Source organism: Bufo gargarizans, chromosome 1 (genome assembly GCF_014858855.1).
Source record: "Bufo gargarizans isolate SCDJY-AF-19 chromosome 1, ASM1485885v1, whole genome shotgun sequence".
Classification (NCBI taxonomy): domain Eukaryota; kingdom Metazoa; phylum Chordata; class Amphibia; order Anura; family Bufonidae; genus Bufo; species Bufo gargarizans.
Genome location: NC_058080.1, coordinates 518,655,537 through 518,674,214, shown reverse-complemented (window position 1 = coordinate 518,674,214; position 18,678 = coordinate 518,655,537). Strand labels below are relative to the sequence as shown.

The following is an 18,678-nucleotide window of genomic DNA, read 5'->3' as shown; positions in this document are numbered from 1 at the left end:
GACAAGCTCCATATGACATACATACAAAAAAGTGGTAAGACATACCATAAGTATAAAGATAAAAACAAGCGTGTAACCCCAATAGCCATTACAGAAAAACACTTAAATCGTTGCGGTTAAGTCCTAATTGACCCAAAGCTCCTGTGCGCATAATCCACCTGGCTTCTCTTTGGAGTAGCATTTTTTGCCTATCTCCACCCAAAGGGGGGGTTAGGAACCAATTCAATACCAGCAAACCTGAGGGTACTGCAATTATAATTGTGTGTTTCCCTCATATGTTTGATAAACCTGGGGCAGCCCTTTCCTGACTGTATAGAGTTAAAGTGTTCCCTCACCCTTTCAAAGAGGCATCTGATAGCCTTCCCTATGTAGAAGTGGCCACAATCGCATGCAAGAAGGTAGACTACAAACGTGCTTCCACATGTAATAAAATCGGACACTCTGTGGTGTACACCTCCCACATTAAGTGTCTTCTTTTGGGAATTGAACTTACAAAATGAGCAATTGCTGCATTTGAAGTTGCCTTTTGGTCTTCTGGCAAGCAACCAGTTGCTATTGGTGCCATATGTGAATCGACTACTCACTAGCCTGTCTCTGATTGTGTGCATGAGGCCCTAGGTGGAGCCACACTAACGTATTTTGTTTCAGTGTCCGTTCCAATTTTTTGGCGGATATGGGTCCGCAAAAAATGTGGACAGCACACTGTGTGTTATCCGTTCTGTAGCCCTGCAAAAAATAAAATAAAAATAGAACATGTCCTATTCTTGTCGGTTTTAGGCATTGTAACACTGGATCCGCAAAAAACAAAAAAAAAATAACGGCATACTTTTTTTTTTTTTTGGGAGGATCCGCAATTTGCGACCGCAAAACACATACGGTTGTGTGCATGCAGCCTAAATGCGATAAGAGGTCTATCTACACACTCCATAAGTGAAGTGTCTTTTTTTCTGAATCTCCCAATTCCTATGGATAGATCTCTGTATACAGTCTGCCATTGGGCTGAAAAAAAGAGAAGACAAAGACCAGACCATAAAAATATCATCGACATATCTTAGAAATAATTTGACACAAGTAGGGGTTGCCAGTGGAGAATACAACTTTGTCTTCTAATCTAGAAAGATAGATGTTGGCGAATGTACAGGATACCGGAGTGCCCATTGCTGTGCCGAGTCTTTGCCTGTACCACTGATTACCAAACATGAATACATTGTTGGTCAAAATAAACATAAGAGCTTCACTGACAAAATAAAGTGCTCTTGCCTACGTTGTGAAGGACGTCCAGGACGGCCATCATCACACCCATATTATGAGGGATGCGAGTGTAAAGGCTCTTGGCGTCTAAAGACACCAGATGGTACCCCGCCTGCCAATGAAAATCATTCAGAGCCAAGAGGAAATCATTGTTGTCTTGCAGGTAAGCAGGAGCACTAGTAAGTACAGGTCTGAGTAACCAGTCAACATATTTTGACAGGGGTTCAGTCGTCGAGCCGATCCCCGCCACAATAGGGCGGCCAGGGGGGTCGGCTCAGCGTGGATTTTTGGCAAAAAGTACCAACAAGGTTTTGTGGGAAATAGTGGTATAAGTTTCTCAGCCTGTTTATAGGAGATAAAATCAAGCGCAACATACTTATGCAACAATGTCCTAAGTTGATGTTGTATACAGGGCAAAGGGTTCTCCCGCAGCACCTTATACACCAACTTATCTATAAGTTGTCACTGGGCTTCTGTTACGTAATATTCTTTAGTCATGAGCACCACTTTCCCCCCTTATCGGCAGGCTTCACCACCATGTCCTTCTGGCACACAGTCCAATTTAAAGCCAATTTCTCTTCCTTGCTGATATTATCAGGTACAATAGGATATAATAAGGCTTTTATGTCCTTCAGGACATCGTGGAAAAATATGTCCACACTGCTGCCAGGAGGCATAGGGGGACAAAAGGTGGATCTCAGACCGCCATCAAAGGCGTCATCACTAATCTCAGCTCGAGGTGTTTTAATGAGGGTATTTTCAGTGAGGAGCTCCAGGCACGATATTTCCATATCATAAAATTTTGTGTAGATGTTAAAACTCATGGGGTCAGGATGTACCGGAATCTCTCCTTGCTTTTTAGCATCTGATTTTTGCGGTAAGTCTTTAAACATTTTATATAAATGCATTTTGTGTATAGCTTTAAATAAATCAATCTCAAACTAAACTGGGTCGAATTGCTCAACAAGGCTGTATCAGAGTCCTCAAGTGAGGCCTGGGATACTGCCCGGAGGAAACTTGTGTCCCGTAAGGTTGATAACCACATTAGCAGGCTCATCCAGAGAAAGGGAATCAACTGCTGGATTTAGGCTGGGATCACACCTGAGCGTTTTACAGCGTGTTCCTACGCGCTGTAAAACGCCCGACACCCCAAGAAGTACATGAGCTTCTTTGGGGCGTCTTGTCGCGCGTTCCCGTTTCGTTGTTTCTTTTTGTTCCAATCAAAAATCCTGCCTGTATCGTAATCCTGTTTATCCCTCAGGAATTCATCTTTCTTACTTTCCTTTACTACTGCTTCTGTGACGATACGTTTTTTATTTAGTTTCTCATCAAAATTACCCATTTGGGTCTCATTCAGCCTCATATGTAGTTCAGTTCTGGCTTTTTGTAGTTCTTCCTTTATTGTGTTGTACTCCACTTCATCTGTAATCAACACCAGATCCAACACTTGTAAGGAAAAACCGGCATGTAGTTCCTGCCATTTACTCACAAAATGATCATCATGTTCATATTGCATCAGTTCCTTATAAACTCCAAAAAGGCGGACTTCTTTATCCGCAAGTTGGGTCTCTGTACAGTAAGGAAAGGGCTGTCCCAGGTTTATCAAACATATGAGGGAAACACACAATTATAATTGCAGTATCCTCAGGTTTGCTGGTATTGAATTGGTTCCCAAAACCCCTTTGGGTGGAGATAGGCAAAAAATGCTACTCCAAAGAGGAGCCAGGTGGATTATGCGCACAGGAGCTTTGGGTCAATTAGGACTTAATGACCGCAACGATTTAAGTGTTTTTCTGTAATGGCTATTAGGGTTGCACGCTTGTTTTTATATTTATACTTATGGTATGTCTTACCACTTTTTTGTATGTATGTCATATGGAGCTTGTCAGTTGTTGTATATTGTCATGACAACCTCGCTCTTTTCTTTGTTAAGCGCTGACGTCAGTGGCCTGAGCAAGCGCGATCCTGCGCGAAACGGCCGTCGCAGCTACGTGTGGACTTAATGCCATCTGCCCCCGTTACCTCTGCTAATATTTTGAGTGTACCCCAGATGAAATAAAGGATTACTTTTACCGAGCTGCATGGGCGAGTGCCGCCTTCTTTACCCTTTACTACAGTGATCTGTCACATGTATATTAACAATACTGTATATCAAGGTGGAAAAGCAGAAACGGGCAAACATCTTTCTCGGTGTTCATCTGTTGACACTTCATATATTCTGTTCCTGTATGACCAGTATGTCACTTTGTCGTATGTTTTTTTCCTTACGTATTTATTTCAATCTGATGGAACACGTGCCTATATGAAATGTGCTTAAGCTTAAACTGTCCATGATAAAAAGATACAGAAAACCAACTAAAGCATCCACACACATTAGAATGTTCTCCGACAGCTATCCCTGATACACATACATGGTGGGATTGGCCAATAGGGAGAGGGGAGTAATGTCCCTATTAGCCCCAAATATTTTTGGGCCGATCATTGGCCCGAATAATTGAGCCGCTGATGAAGGATGCCTGATCATCGGCAACATATCTCCCTGTGTGCTGCAGATAATCAACAGAATTGAATTAAGGAGGAAGGACTGATGGTAGCAGTTGTTCCTCAGACATTCAGTTTGCATCGGCGTACAACTGGGCCGGTGCAAAAAAAGCACCAATGGAAGTGTTATACAGCCCTATAAGTGGTTGCCTCTGGTGGGCAGCCTATCTTCCCTGAGAAGAAAAGGATCGGGCATGCTGATATCCATCACGACTGACACTCCATTACCCTGATACATGACACCACCATACAAATTAGATGGTTGGTGAATTCACTGACATTCATCTAATGTGTATGGACACTTTGAAAGCACAGTATAAACCTGTGCGCAACTTGTATGGCCAGAGATCAGTTGGGCCAGTGGCTCATAGTGGCTACTGAAACAGTTAAAACCGTTCCAGAGTCCATAGCAATTAGTTTTTCTGTAGTGTTCATGATCCACTAAGTAACAAATACAATCCAAATGGCACAGATACCATCTACTCGGTGAATAAAACACTGGCAGTGTACAAAGCATCTCCGCGCACCGGGATCTAGATATTGGATTAGGGGCACCAGTTTCCAACACTGTGAAAAGTGTGACAGTCGTAAATGGAGTGCGCTTCCTACCTTACTCCATTGAAGGCAGAGTGTTTGCGAACAACGAACTTGGCATCCATACATAGAGAACAGCGCTAAGCGTTCTGCCAACATCCTTGGTAACCATAGTGAGGAGAGACAATTTGAAGCTTTGTCTAATGCAGTTACAACGGAGTTCAATGACTCACTAAGAGCTCTTCAAAGACATTTTCTTCAATTATTCGGTGTCAGCATTAACTCTACAGAGTCAGAGGTGAAGACGTTGGCACGCTCGCATAAGTTGGTAATGCTAAGCACTCACCCCTGTGCTGACCAGGGACAGCATGATCCTTTCATTTAAGGCTAGGGTCTCTCCTTGCTTCATCTTAATCCTTTTCTTATCTAGACATTTCATTGCGTACCTAAAACAAGACGGAAGCATGTTGAGAAAAGGCATGCAAGTGGGCCTCAGAGTTATGCTAGCCATTTTTTTACATAACCATCTGAAACCAAAGTTACCAAGCCCATTAAATGAGGGAGTAGGTGACATGGAAGTTAAGCTGTTTCAAGTAAATGTGCATGACCGGCCTTAAATTGCGGTCTGATCTGGGAGGATTGGTGCCGTCAACACTTACATTTTACCAGTGTCCGCTTTTCGACATCCATATACTTCACCGAATCCTCCTCGTCCAATGATTCGATGGACACTAAAGTCATTCATTGTAAGCTGGAAAACAGTGAAATACATTACCATTAGACTAATTGGTTCTGACGGCCATCTTTAATCCGTGTAAAACCATATACAAAAATTATGTGTTAGCCTGTATTATATTAAAAGTATTGTCCGGGTGTTTAATACTGGTGACCTTCATCAGGATAGGTGACCAATATGTGATGGGTGGGAGTCTGACACGTGTCACCCACTGGCAAACAGCTGTTTGAAGAGGATGTGGCACTCTGGTGAGCGCTGTGGCCTCCTCACTGTATATCAAGCACGGTGCCGTCTATTGGATACCAACTGTGCTTGGTACTGTAGCTCGGCCTCGTTCACTTGAATGGGGCTGAGTTGCGCTTAGGCCATGTGACTGATGAACATGACATCACTGGACTTAGACTCACTCACTGAGCGCTTCAGTCAGATTGTGAGGATAGGTCATTACTATTAAACACACTGACAACCTCTTTAAGGGCTGTTTCACACGAGCGGATGGCGTGCGTGACATCCGCTCCGTGTAAGAGTGCCAAGACCCGATGCAGACTGCAGAGGCACGGAGCATTAACATGACTGATAATGCTCCGTGCCTCTCTGTGATCTCTTTACTACGAAATCACAGTTGTCACTGTGATTTCGTAGTAAAGAGGTCAAAGAGAGGCACGGAGCATTATCAGTCATTTTTTTGCATCACAAATATAAATCATTTCAGAACTTTTTCCACTTTGAATGTGACCTATAAACTGTACAACTCAATTGAAAAACAAACTGAAATCTTTTAGGTAGAGGGAAGAAAAAATATAAAAATAAAATAATATGGTTGCATAAGTGTGCACACCCTTAAACTAATACTTTGTTGAAGCACCTTTTGATTTTTTTACATCAGTCTTTTTGGGTATGAGTCTATCAGCATGGCACATTTTGACTTGGCAAGATTTGCCCACTCTTCTTTGCAAAAACACTCAAAATCTGTCAGATGGCGAGGGCACTTCCTGTGCACAGCCCTCTTCAGATCACCCCACAGATTTTCAATCTGATTGAGGTCTGGGCTCTGACTGGGCCATTCCAAAACTTTAATCTTCTTCTGGTGAAGCCATTCCTTTGTTGATTTGGATGTATGCTTTGGGTCGTTGTCATGCTGAAAGAGAAGTTCCTCTTCATGTCCAGCTTTCTAGCAGAAGCCTGAAGGTTTTGTGCCAATATTGACTGGTATTTGGAACTGTTCATAATTCCCTCTAGCTTAACTAAGGCCCCAGTTCCAGCTGAAGAAAAACAGCCCCAAAGCATGATGCTGCCACCACCATGCTACACTGTGAGTATGGTGTTATTTTGGTGATGTGCAGTGTTTTTGCGCCAAACATATCTTTTGGAATTATGGCCAAAAAGTTCAACCTTGGTTTCATCAGACCAGAACACCTTTTCCCAACATGCTTTTGGGAGACTTCCGATGTGTTTTTGAAAAATGTAGCCTGGCTTGGATGTTTTTCTTCGTAAGAAGAGGCTTTCGTCTTGCCACTCTACCCCATAGCCCAGACATATGAAGAATACGGGAGATTGTTGTCACATGTACCACACAGCCAGTACTTGCCAGATATTACTGCAGCTCCTTTAATGTTGCTGTAGGCCTCTTGGTAGCCTCCCAGACCTGTTTTCTTCGTGTCTTTTCATCAATTTTGGAGGGACGTCCAGTTCTTGGTAATGTCACTGTTGTGCCATATTTTCTCCACTTGATGATGACTGTCTTCACTGTGTTCCATGGTATATCTAATGCCTTGGAAATTCTTTTGTACCCTTCTCCTGACTGATACCTTTTAACAATGAGATCCCACTGATGCTTTGGAAGCTCTCTGTGGACCATGGCTTTTACTGTGGGATGTGACTAAGAAAATTTCAGGAAAGACCAACTAGAGCATCTGAACTTTTTTGGGGGTTAATCAGAGGCACTTTAAATGATGGCAGGTGTATGCTGACTCCTATTTAACATGATTTTGAATGTGATTGCTTAATTCTGAACACAGCTACATCCCCAGTTATAAGAGGGTGTGCACATTTATGCAACCGCATTATTTTAGTTTTTTTGTTTTCTTCCCTCCACCTAAAAGATTTCAGTTTGTTTTGCAATTGAGTGATACCGTTAATAGGTCACATTAAAGGTGGAAAAAGTTCTGAAATGATTTATCTTTGTCTCATTTGTTTACATCACAGACACCTGACATTTTAACAGGGGTGTGTAGACTTTTTATATACACTGTGTGTATATATACACATACACACCATATCAATAGCTAGTACTCAAAGGAGGTCTCCGGGGACGCTGTGTAAGGATGCGTGCCACAATGCCTGCCGTCCGCTCCACCTTTATTATGTCTGTTTATTTCTTAGTTTCTTTTTTGTAACCAAGTACTGTACGTTTTTACACAATAAAGCCTAAAACTTTAATGATTTGCCTTCTTGCTCTAAATGAACCTAAGCTCCGTCTTAGAATATAAGTAAGGATTGTGTTAATGTGTGCCTGCTTGTAAGTAGGGCGTTGTTGGGGTACCTATTGGACCCTGAATCATTTTATTAATTTTAATGCAATAGGTGGTGGTAGCGTATATTTGGGGTCTGTGGACTGTGTTGGGGGTGCGATTTATGCTTAATTTGCAGACTAAGTAAGCATCCTGGCAGTCCCATCTGGTTCATGTGACAGGGTGGTTACATACGTGACACCCACTGATCATGAGAACTGGGGTCCCCTGGGTAAATGCTGCATTAGTGTGCGTGCATGACCCCCCTCCATTCTCTTCCATGGGACTGCACAGTACACTGCCCTCTCCATCTGTCCCATAGAAGTGAATTGAGCTATGGCCATACATGAACACCACTGATCCGTTCATACACAAGACTCAAGGACCCCTGTTCTAGTGATCAATGGCGGTCCCAGAGATTGTACACAGGACATAAAGGTTGTTAATGAGAGGGTGTCTAGAAATAAACCCTATCTGTAAAAAAAAAACATTCTACACAGCAGATATATTTTTATACTTACATGGATGTTTAACTCCACATTTTTCCATTGGCAAAATCTAGTAAACCTATCACTGGTAAAAGAAAACAATGGATTTTTAGAAAACATCCTTATTTTTCACATTTGATCTATTTCAGGACAAGAAATCACTGGGTTTTCTCTACTCATGCTGCTTGAAAAATTAGGTTTTCATTTTGTCTGCTGATGTAGAAGTGCCATGGACACGGTCAGATGGTGTTCCTTGGCCAATCAGTTATATGCTAAGCTTGATGCTCCCTGTGTATGGATCCCATCCCAACACTGTGGTGACCCAGTAGAATAGACGTTTACCGTTGAGCTGGATCGCTGTACACACTTTCCACTTTCTTACCAGATAGGATTACAAGCCAGCTTGTCCTTCTTATGATGGATAGGTCATCAGTACCTGATTGGTGGAGGTCCTACAACTGGGACCCCCGCCGGTCAGCTGTTTGAAAAGACACCGGCGCTCCAGTGAGCACTGTGGCCTTCTGGCAGTTTACCAAGCACAGCGTCGTACATTGTATAGTAGCTGTACTTGTATTTGGTTCACTTCTACGGGGCAGAGCTGCGCCTAGGCCACATAATCAATGAACGTGTCAAAGCTGAGAGAAGGCTGTGTCGCTGCCTTCTCAAACAGCTAATAGGAGGGGGTCCAAGTTGTCAAAGCCCCCACCGATCAGATACTGATGACCTATTCTTAGGATAGAAGAAAACCCCTTTGAAGGGATCTGTCCTGGTAACGCATCTTTCAGGAGCAGTAGCTGAGGTGGAACAGATGGTGTAGCAAGTGCTGATACATATCTCAAAGAAAGATTAAATGAATATATGGCTGAGTGCAAATGTAGTATATCATTAGTTATGGAATCGATGGAAATGTGCCATCATATCTGCTAAATACAGCAGGTTGCGAACCTGTAGAAATATCAACCACATTGATTGGCAGTCCAATGGTCCACACAAACATAACAGCCTGCATCCCTCTTATCAGTCTGTGCGGATATCTATCTTTGAGGGCAGATTTATTAGTATTATTGACCACTTTTTAGACAGTGTAAACAGACTAACCGGTCTGAACATGCTCCAGGATTCATCAAGGTGGCCGATGCAGGATAATAAATCTAACGCCCCTTTAGAGCCACATGGGTCAGAATAACCTCAGCGGATTCTGCCCTAATTTCGCTGCAGATATGCTTCCGTTCTTGCTGAAGATTTCACTCCATGCACTGCTTAGTGTGATACCCCTAGGGGATATCTACAGCAAAAACGGACATGCTGAAAATATATAATCTGGCCAATTCACACTAGGAATTGTTCTTAAAACCCCATCCACTTTTCTGTATTGTAAAATACTGTGAATAGGTTACATGCAAATCTGTGGTGTTTACACCACGTGTGAACATACCCTTGGCCTGTATAATCTGAGTAGTATTAAATAAACGCTAACAGAGTGATAGCAGGTCCTTACCTTTCTATAAACTTCTGAAATATCTTTCCACGAAGACTGTCACATATCTCTTCTATGTATGGCTGTAACAGACAACATTAAAGATTGTGTTAACCGGCTAACCCATGATAGAAAATGAACTCTACATGAACCGCTCACATTATCATCAGTCTAGGAGTCATTTCACAAACCAAAACTAAAGAATACCGACTATGGAAAACTCCAATTTTAATCGGAACTTATAATAATACAACTTATAAGTATAATAATGACTTTTTAGCTGCAGCCATCTAGTGGCCAATTTGGTTAACTGCACTTTAAGTTTCAATTACCCAGTGTCCTAGACTGAAGATCCTTCTCTGATCTAGATGACTAAGCTTTGCATTATAGCAGCTCAGTATAGATTTGACATGAAATCTGGGTGTAGGTGCTGGATACTACATGATCTATTCAGGACCAGTGCAAGATAACAAGGAACAGGTTACTGAACTTCAATCTATAAAGAAAACAATAGTGATAAATGGAGAGAATATGCCGCACATGTGCCTTGTTCTTGGTAAGGTTGGCTATTCACTAAAAGACGCCTCGACTATCATTAGTTAGTAAGGCCCTGCTGATGTGAGACACCTAGAAGTCACAGGAGTCTCTTGCATGCGATATCCTAGGATGGCCCAGGAATCTTTAATTTGTAAAGGTTCAACTCTTAGGATCTAATGGATCAGCACAGTAAAAAAAGCCTCAAATGGGACTGATCTGCAGTATCGGGCACAGCTGCCCGTATGGATGAGCCCACACGCCTGTATAACAGTGACCACTGTCCCTTTACTGTGCTAATTATTAGGGATAGACTGACACTGGTCAAATACCACATGCTCAGTTTAAATCATTACATTTCATCAGCCATATCTTCTGTTAGAAGCTGTGGTAGTTACAGGGAAAGAGCCACTGTAGAAAGGACACATCCACTGAGCTGTTATAGGGAGGGAGCTGCAGCAAGGACACATCCTGAGCTGTGATACGGAGAGAGCTGTACTACAAAAGACATGCCCCCTAACAAAGGACACGCCCCATGAGCTGCAAGCTTGAAATAAATTTAGCAGAACACTTGCAACAATGAATGGGAGGATCTCTGGATCCACATGCGGTAGAGGACTGGTTCTATTTGTGTTACATGATGTTTGACTTCATTTTTTACATCAATCATCGCAGAACCCCTTTAAATACTGGAAAACCACTTCTAGCCAAAGCATAACCAAGATAATAAAAAAGAACTGCTTTGATAAAAATGGATTTTATTCTAATTTTTGCAGAGCCATTTCTAAAGGCAATAGATGAAGTAATAATATTGCGGCGCGTGCACCACGCGAGGCCCAGTGTCTCCTCAGATTTTGCAAGTTAGCAGTGTTATTCCTGCTCATTTTGGGTGTGCTTGTTCAGAGCAGCTTCGCTTTTACATCTTACACCCGACAAGAGCTTTTGGATATAGGATTACACAACTCCGACTGTTTTCTCAGCAACCTTCGACTCATCCCTGAAATAAGAACACCCCCCGACGCTTTGCAGTCTACTCGGCCAACCGGAAGTGCTTGAAGAAGGCGCAGGGACTGCAAACAAAGGCGGGGGAAGCTAACCGCTAAGCTAACGGCTTTCTTTACCCAGTATTTTTCTTGCTAATGTGCGGTCCCTGGTGAACAAAATGGATGAGTTAGGACTATGGATCACTGACAACAGGATACTTATGGATTGTAATGTCATGATACTCACAAAAACATGGCTGCACAGAGGAATATCTGACAGTGCTGTTGAGCTGGTCGGGCGCCATACTCTCCGGGCGGACAGAATAGCAGATGATTCCGGTAAGACAAGAGGCGGAGGACTGTGCTAACAAGGCTTGGTGTAAGAACTCTGTCATTGGTGGAAAACACTGCTCAGCTGACCTAGAGTATCTCATGGTTATGTGTAGACCGTTCTATCTGCCGAGGGAGTTCACCTCCACTATAATAACAGCTGCATATACCCCACCGGATGCTAATGCCAAGCTTGCTATGAGCGAACTTCATGTGGTCATTAGCAAACAACAATCTGCACACCCTGAGGCTCCAATTATTGTAGCGGGTGACTTTAACCACTCCAACCTAAATTCAGTGCTAAATTTCATCAACATGTCTCCTGCCATACCAGAGGGGATAAGAACTTGGACCATGTCTATGCAAACATCGTTGGACCCTACAAGACAACGGCCCTCTCCCACTTGGGACAGTCTGATCACCTTTCTTTGTTTCTCACCCCCAAGTACTTGCCACTTATCAACTGTGAGAAACCATCAGTGAAGACAATCAAAGTGTGGCCAGCGGGGGTAGATTCTGTACTCCAGGACAGGTTAAAGACACGGACTGGAGCATGTTTGCCTCTCAGGCCACCTGTGGTTCTCACACTAACATCGATTCTTACACGTACTGGAATACATCAATACCACAATTGATAATGTTACCACAGAAAAGCAGATCACAATGTGCCCAAATCAGAAACCATGGATGAACAAGGAAGTGCAACCTCTACTAAAGGCACGTAACATTGCCTTCAGATCAGGTCAGGTCAGGTGATGCTCAGGCCTACAGTACGCCCGGGGCAGACCTAAAGAGGGGCATCAAGAAGGCCAAGCACAGCTACAAGCTGAAGGTGGAGGAACACTTTGTCAACTGTGACCTGCGACGCATGTGGCTAAGCATTCAGGCCATCTCTGACTATAAGCTCAGCAATTCCACACAGACAGCCGTGACCGTGTCCTCCCTCAATGAGCTAAATGACTTCTACGCTCGTTTTGATAAGGACAACAAGGAAAAGTTTGCCAAAACTCTACCCTCTGATGACTGCCATACCTTTACTCTCACCATCACAGATGTCCATAACGCACTGAGCAGTATCAACGCACGCAAGGCTGCTGGCCCTGACAGCATTCCTAGAAGTGTGCTTCGAGCATGTGCTAAGCAGCTGTCGCTTGGCCAGGCAGTAGTACCAGAGTGCTTCAAGAACACCTCTATTGTGCCAGTGCCAAAACACTCATCACGCCTATAGTTATGAAGTGCTTTGAGCGACTGGTCCTGGCACACCTCGAGTTATGCTTGCCCCCCACACTGGATCCTCACCAATTTGCCTATGGAAGTAATAGGAGTACAGAGGATGCTGTACCTACAGCGCTTCACTGTGTACTCACACCTGGATAATAAGAATACTTATGCAAAAATGCCATTTGTTGATTTCAGCTCAGCATTCAATACAGTCATTCCCTCCAAGTTGATTACTAAACTTGTGGATCTTGGAATCAGCAACCCTATCTGTAACTGGATCATGGACTCTTTGACCAACAGACCCCAGCATGTTAGGTCAGGAAATAACTGTTCCACCATCACACTCAACAATTTCACTCCACAGGGCTGTGTGTGGAGCCCGTTCCTCTACTCGCTTTTCACCTATGACTGCAGGCCTAGGTATGGATCCAATTCCATCATTAACTTTGCAGATGACACCACAGTGATTGGTCTCAACACTGACAACAATGACTATAGGGAAGAGGTAAAGCACCTAGCTGTGTGGTGTGCTGACAATAATCTGCTCCTGAATACCAGCAAACCAAAAGAGCTCATTGTGGACTTCAGGAAGGAGAAGAGAGACACCCATGACACCTTCCACATAAATGGCACGGCTGTTGAACGGGTTTACAGCTTTAAGTTCCTGGGGACCTACATCTCTGAGAATCTGTCCTGGTCAACCAACATGTCCAGCCTGGTCAAGAAGGCACATCGGCGCCCTTTTTTTTTTGAGGACACTGAAGAAAAACCACCTGTCTGCTGACATACTGGGTAACTTCTATCGCTGTGTTACAGTCTGGTATGGGAATTGCTCTGTTGCTGACCACAAGGCACTGCAGCGGTTGGTGAAAACTGCACAGGGACTCCACGTCATGCTATTGAGGATGTTCACAAGAAGAGATGTCTACGTTGGACACGCATCATTCTTAGGGACTCCTCTCATCCTGCCAATAAACTCTTCCAGTTACTTCCTTCAAAAAGGCGCTACAGGACCCTTCAGACTAAAACCAGCAGGTTTAGGAACAGTTTCTTCACCACAGCTGTCACCCTACTGAACCCAGTCCCCTGCTGAACCCTTTCATCCATACTCAATTAACCCTCTACACTCCTCCTCCCTCCATCCCTTCCTAGGACCATGATCATGACTGTCATTCATTCTCAAAATTCACGGTATGTTCATATTGGTTACTGCTATAGTTGGGACACTGTCATAGCACAAGTCTCTGCTATAGTACGTACTTAAATCACTGCAAAGGTGCACTACAATATATGCAAATTAAATACAAGGCTAAACCCTCACGCTAGATGTTAAAATGAGACCAATATATTCAGTTTAACAACATATCGGAGCCCGCGCACCCTGTCAAGGTATCTCAGTTGGCGTGGGACCTACCGCTAAACCTACCTATAATGTGTGAACACTGTCTGATAGGTGCCAAGGTCCAACTCAAAGCCAAGCTTCCACAAACCTCCAAAGTGAGATCACAAATACAATGGGAGGAGGCTGTGAGCCCCACCTATAACAGGCTAGAGTTACACAGGCTACCAGGTACACCAGAATGTTACCAAAATGCATACTTAAAAGGGAACATGTCATCAACTTTATACTGACTCACTGAGGGCAGCATAAACTAGTGACAGAAATGCTGATTTCAGCGGTGTGTCACTTATGAGCTAAAAGTCAGTGGTTGCAGAGAACCAACGTCATAATCATTGAAGCCCAGGCCAAGTCACGGTTATCAATAATCTCCTGCTCTCTCACCCATCTGCTGATGATTGGCAGTTCTCTCCTAGAGAAAAAGGGAGAAAACTAGGTAGAAGACCTGTCAGTCATCAGCAGGTGGCAGGAGAGCAGGAATGTATTAATAACCAGGACTCTTCTCAGGTGGCCGGGACTCTTTTCCAGGCCCAGTCTGCAACGTTTGTGATGTTGGTTCTCGGCAACCACTTACTTTTAACTAATAAATGACAGACCTTTGAAATCAACCTGCCTGTCTCTACTTCATACTGCCGTTAATATGGGCAGCATAAAGTTGATGACAGGTTCGCTTTAACTTTTTGTACATAATCTGTACATAACTATTCCTACTTTCTACATTATCCTTATATGTATCTAACTTGTTTGTATTGCACTTGCTGCCCTTTGCACTTCTTATTAGATGCAAACTGTATTTTGTTACCCTGTATTATACATGTGGAATGACAATAAAGTTGAATCAAATCAAATGAAAGCAAGTCCAACATCACTGGTTACATGTAACATACCAGGAATAAGACATCTATAAGCAGCATCCAAACATTCTGAGCACGACTCTCCTACTGACTATATCTTAGGCCTCTTTCACACTTGCGTTGTCCGGATCCGGCGTGTACTCCACTTGCCGGAATTACACGCCGGATCCGGAAAAACGCAAGTGTACTGAAAGCATTTGAAGACGGATCCGTCTTCAAAATGCTTTCAGTGTTACTATGGCACCCAGGATGCTATTAAAGTCCTGGTTGCCATAGTAGGAGCGGGGAGCGGGGGAGCGGTATACTTACCATCCGTGCGGCTCCCGGGGCGCTCCAGAATGACGTCAGATCGCCCCATGCGCATGGATGACGTGCCATGCGATCACGTGATCCATGCGCTTGGGGCGCCCTGACATCACTCTGGAGCGCCCCGGGAGCCGCACGGACGGTAAGTATACTGCTCCCCGTTCCCCACTACACTTTACCATGGCTGCCAGGACTTTAGCGTCCCGGCAGCCATGGTAACCATTGAGAAAAAGCTAAACGTCGCATCCGGCAATGCGCCGAAACGACGTTTAGCTTAAGGCCGGATCCGGATCAATGCCTTTCAATGGGCATTCATTCCGGATCCGGCCTTGCGGCAAGTGTTCCGGATTTTTGGCCGGAGCAAAAAGCGCAGCATGCTGCGCTATTTGCTGCGGCCAAAAAACGTTCCGTTCCGGAACTGAAGACATCCTGATGCATCCTGAAGGACGGACTGTCCATTCAGGATGCATTAGGATAATCCTGATCAGTATTCTTCCGGCATAGAGCCCCGAAGACGGAACTCTATGCCGGAAGAAAAGAACGCAGGTGTGAAAGAGCCCTTATGGAACACTGCAGTAATACCCTGAACGCCATCCCTTCAGCCTGTAGACAGCAGCGCAAAACATCACTAGAAGGAAAAGAGCAGGGACTAACTGGCACAGAAGGCACCGCTTACAGCACCAGTACAAATACAAGGTAATGACTGTATGGTACAAGAAGCAGGCACAATATATATTATTGATTATAATGCTTCTGCAATACGTAGGAAGTTCATACAAACTGCAAAATACAGTATAAAGTAGACTAAAAATCGTGCAAAATCCACATGATTTTACTTTTAGCACTGCAAAGGATGAAATCTGTGACTTATCTGCAACACACAGGGTTTGAAGAACATTCCCACACAATCTTTTTTTTTTTTTTTGTATGTATTCACCCATGTTTTATAAGGGTGAGTGCCATCCCCGACCTGTGATTAAACACAACACCATGGCTACCTACTGACAGGCTGCAGGAAAGTTAGGAGGAACCTGTAAAGGAGCGTCAGCACGGGGAACCCAACATTAAAGGCCACAAGGTCAGGTTTCTGCATGCAGTTTTGGAAGCCAAAATTAGGGGTGGATCATAAAAGGAGAAGTATACAAGACAGATACAACATACAATTCTTATTCATTCCTGATTCTGGCTTATAAAACTGCATGCAAAAACCTGATAGCGTGGCTGTCCCCTAAGGGGAGTCTGGGTCACTTGCTTTTTTTGTGCTTTTGTTTTCCATTGGATAGTTCCAGTGGGACTCTAGCACTGGAGTCCTGGTATCCAACAGCTGCAGCTCCCCCCATGACTGACCACTTTCTTACGGCCAACTCTCAATGTTTCCCTACCCGAAAGTTTAAGCTTGGTGTATGCCGCTGCGAGACACCTGAGGGTAGCATATCGTCTCAAGAACAGAAGAATCGACTGGTTGAAATCCAATTGCCTAATCCCTATCTTCCCCGACATAAGCTGAGGAGTTGGAGGGTCCCCAAAGACATTAGATGCTCGCTGATCCCACCAAATCAGCAGGTTCAGCCAGAATTCATCTGACTGTGCCTGTCCAGTTTTACTACGAAAATAAACAATATAGAGCCACACATATCCTCCTCTCTCCAACACCTGATTCTCTGAGGTTACAGAAATAATACGTGTGTAGGATTTACTGTACCAGTCTTCCATTAAAGCAGTACACAGAGTCTTATCTCTGCAACCAACAAACAGTTGACACTAGGAACCAAAGTCAATGACTCATCCTAAAAATCTACTGTTTGACCATAGCCAATCCCGAGGTAAAGAGATAGATGCATCTCTTATGACTTCTCCTGAGGTGAATCCCTTTACTACAATTTTCTTCTAACCTTGGCAGGGGAATTAGCTGGAACACTTTATTAAGTGGCAAACTGGCCAAGCCCAGGGCAAAGCACGCTGGGCAGCTGATTAGAGAAGATGATTATCCTACCCCAGGCCATGTTATGACCCTTATGTGACAGGGTGATGGCACAATCTCCCCAGGTGAGCACACATCACTCTCATTGCCCAGGAACAGACTCCGAGTACCAGCCATTACAAAAACAAGGCTGTTGGGAGCAGGGATTGATGTACAATAGATTCTCCTGCTTCTCTTTGCACAGGCTTCCATGATAAACTTAATAAAATAACATTAGATGGTCTGATAAATTGCAATAAAGATAGAACTGATACATGGTATTAAAAAATGACCCAATGAGAACACAGTCATGCAGTGTCGGACTGGGCTGTCTAGGGCCCACCAGTAAAATTTATTTTGAGGGCCCACCATACGGATTCATTCAAATATTCCCTGCTCTCACAGCAGCAGCAAGGCGCTACAAGATGATTATGGGGTCTGCACAGCAAATTTGAGAAGGTGGGACCCTGGGAAAAGAGGATACAGCTGGCGGCCTCTGTACCTAGAAGCCACTAGATTGCATCAATAATAATAAACCGGGAATTTTTTTAAATTATCTACCCATATCTTATATGAACATAGGCTGGTTGTGGTGCTGTACGATATATCTAGTGCAATAACTATACTGTGTCATGTGCCATTTGTGCAAGAGGTGGAGGACCTAGCGTCCCACTTTCCTCAGGGGCCCACCGGGGATTCACCTGTATCCCTGTGGGCCAGTCCGAGCCTGCCTTCATGTTATGAACAATGAAGACATCTGAGATACCGTTATCAACATTGAGGAAGAAAAGGGTTGTATGCAGTAATGACCTGGAGGTCATTCCAGTATAATCACACATGTGTGGCCGGCTTTGTATAGTATGTTGATTGACGCTCCTTTAATAATTGTACTGTATGGGGTGGACAATTATTTGAATGATCGTTCGATCCGCATACAGTTTGCATCTTGGCAGCAGCACATGCACTGTGTGCAGCAACAATCAATGAGTTTTATGCCTGCCTGTGGAGGATGCAATCAATGACAATCACTGTCCCCTGTGGAAGGGATTTAAAGGGGCTGGCCACTCTGGACATTTATGGCATATCAACATCCCACCACTAGGACCTGCTACTATATCAAGAAGTTGGCCCAGCCGTGAATGGAGAGGATCCCACGCATGTGTGACACCCTCCCTATTCACTGCTATAGGACTGCAGAAAATAGCTGAGCACTGACTATTCTATTGAGATGTCATAAATGCCTAGATGGAACAACTTTCACTTACTTGGATTTTCCTATTTTACCAGGGGCCGACACATTAAAGGGGTTGTCTCACTTCATTAATCCACTGTAAATCACTTGACGTCCAGTGAAGGTATCTTCAATACACATCCATTTTCAAATCTGGTTGCGACTCCTGTAATTAGTATTTTTATACCCCCAAATTGCATACTCTTTTCTAGGGGTTACGGCCACCGCTGTAATGTTCTGAATGGTGGCCACGCAGGCGCACAAATTACTGGGGGAGGGAGCTGCGCATTATATTGACATGATTAAGTGTGAACTAGGCCTTA

At 43.9% G+C, this 18,678-nt stretch overlaps 1 protein-coding gene across 3 annotated transcripts in view; it reads right to left on the bottom strand.

Annotated features, from left to right (window-relative positions):
- Nucleotides 1-18,678, bottom strand: part of GRK3 (G protein-coupled receptor kinase 3) — a 287,657-nt gene that overhangs the window by 67,689 nt on the left and 201,290 nt on the right. For all 3 annotated transcript variants that reach the window (XM_044275379.1, XM_044275380.1, XM_044275381.1), the window contains exons 6-9: nt 9,559-9,620; nt 8,094-8,145; nt 4,986-5,077; nt 4,673-4,772 (exon numbers count right to left, since the gene is read on the bottom strand). In XM_044275379.1, the coding sequence (XP_044131314.1) occupies nt 4,673-4,772; nt 4,986-5,077; nt 8,094-8,145; nt 9,559-9,620 (306 nt within the window). The remainder of the gene's footprint in view (nt 1-4,672; nt 4,773-4,985; nt 5,078-8,093; nt 8,146-9,558; nt 9,621-18,678) is intronic.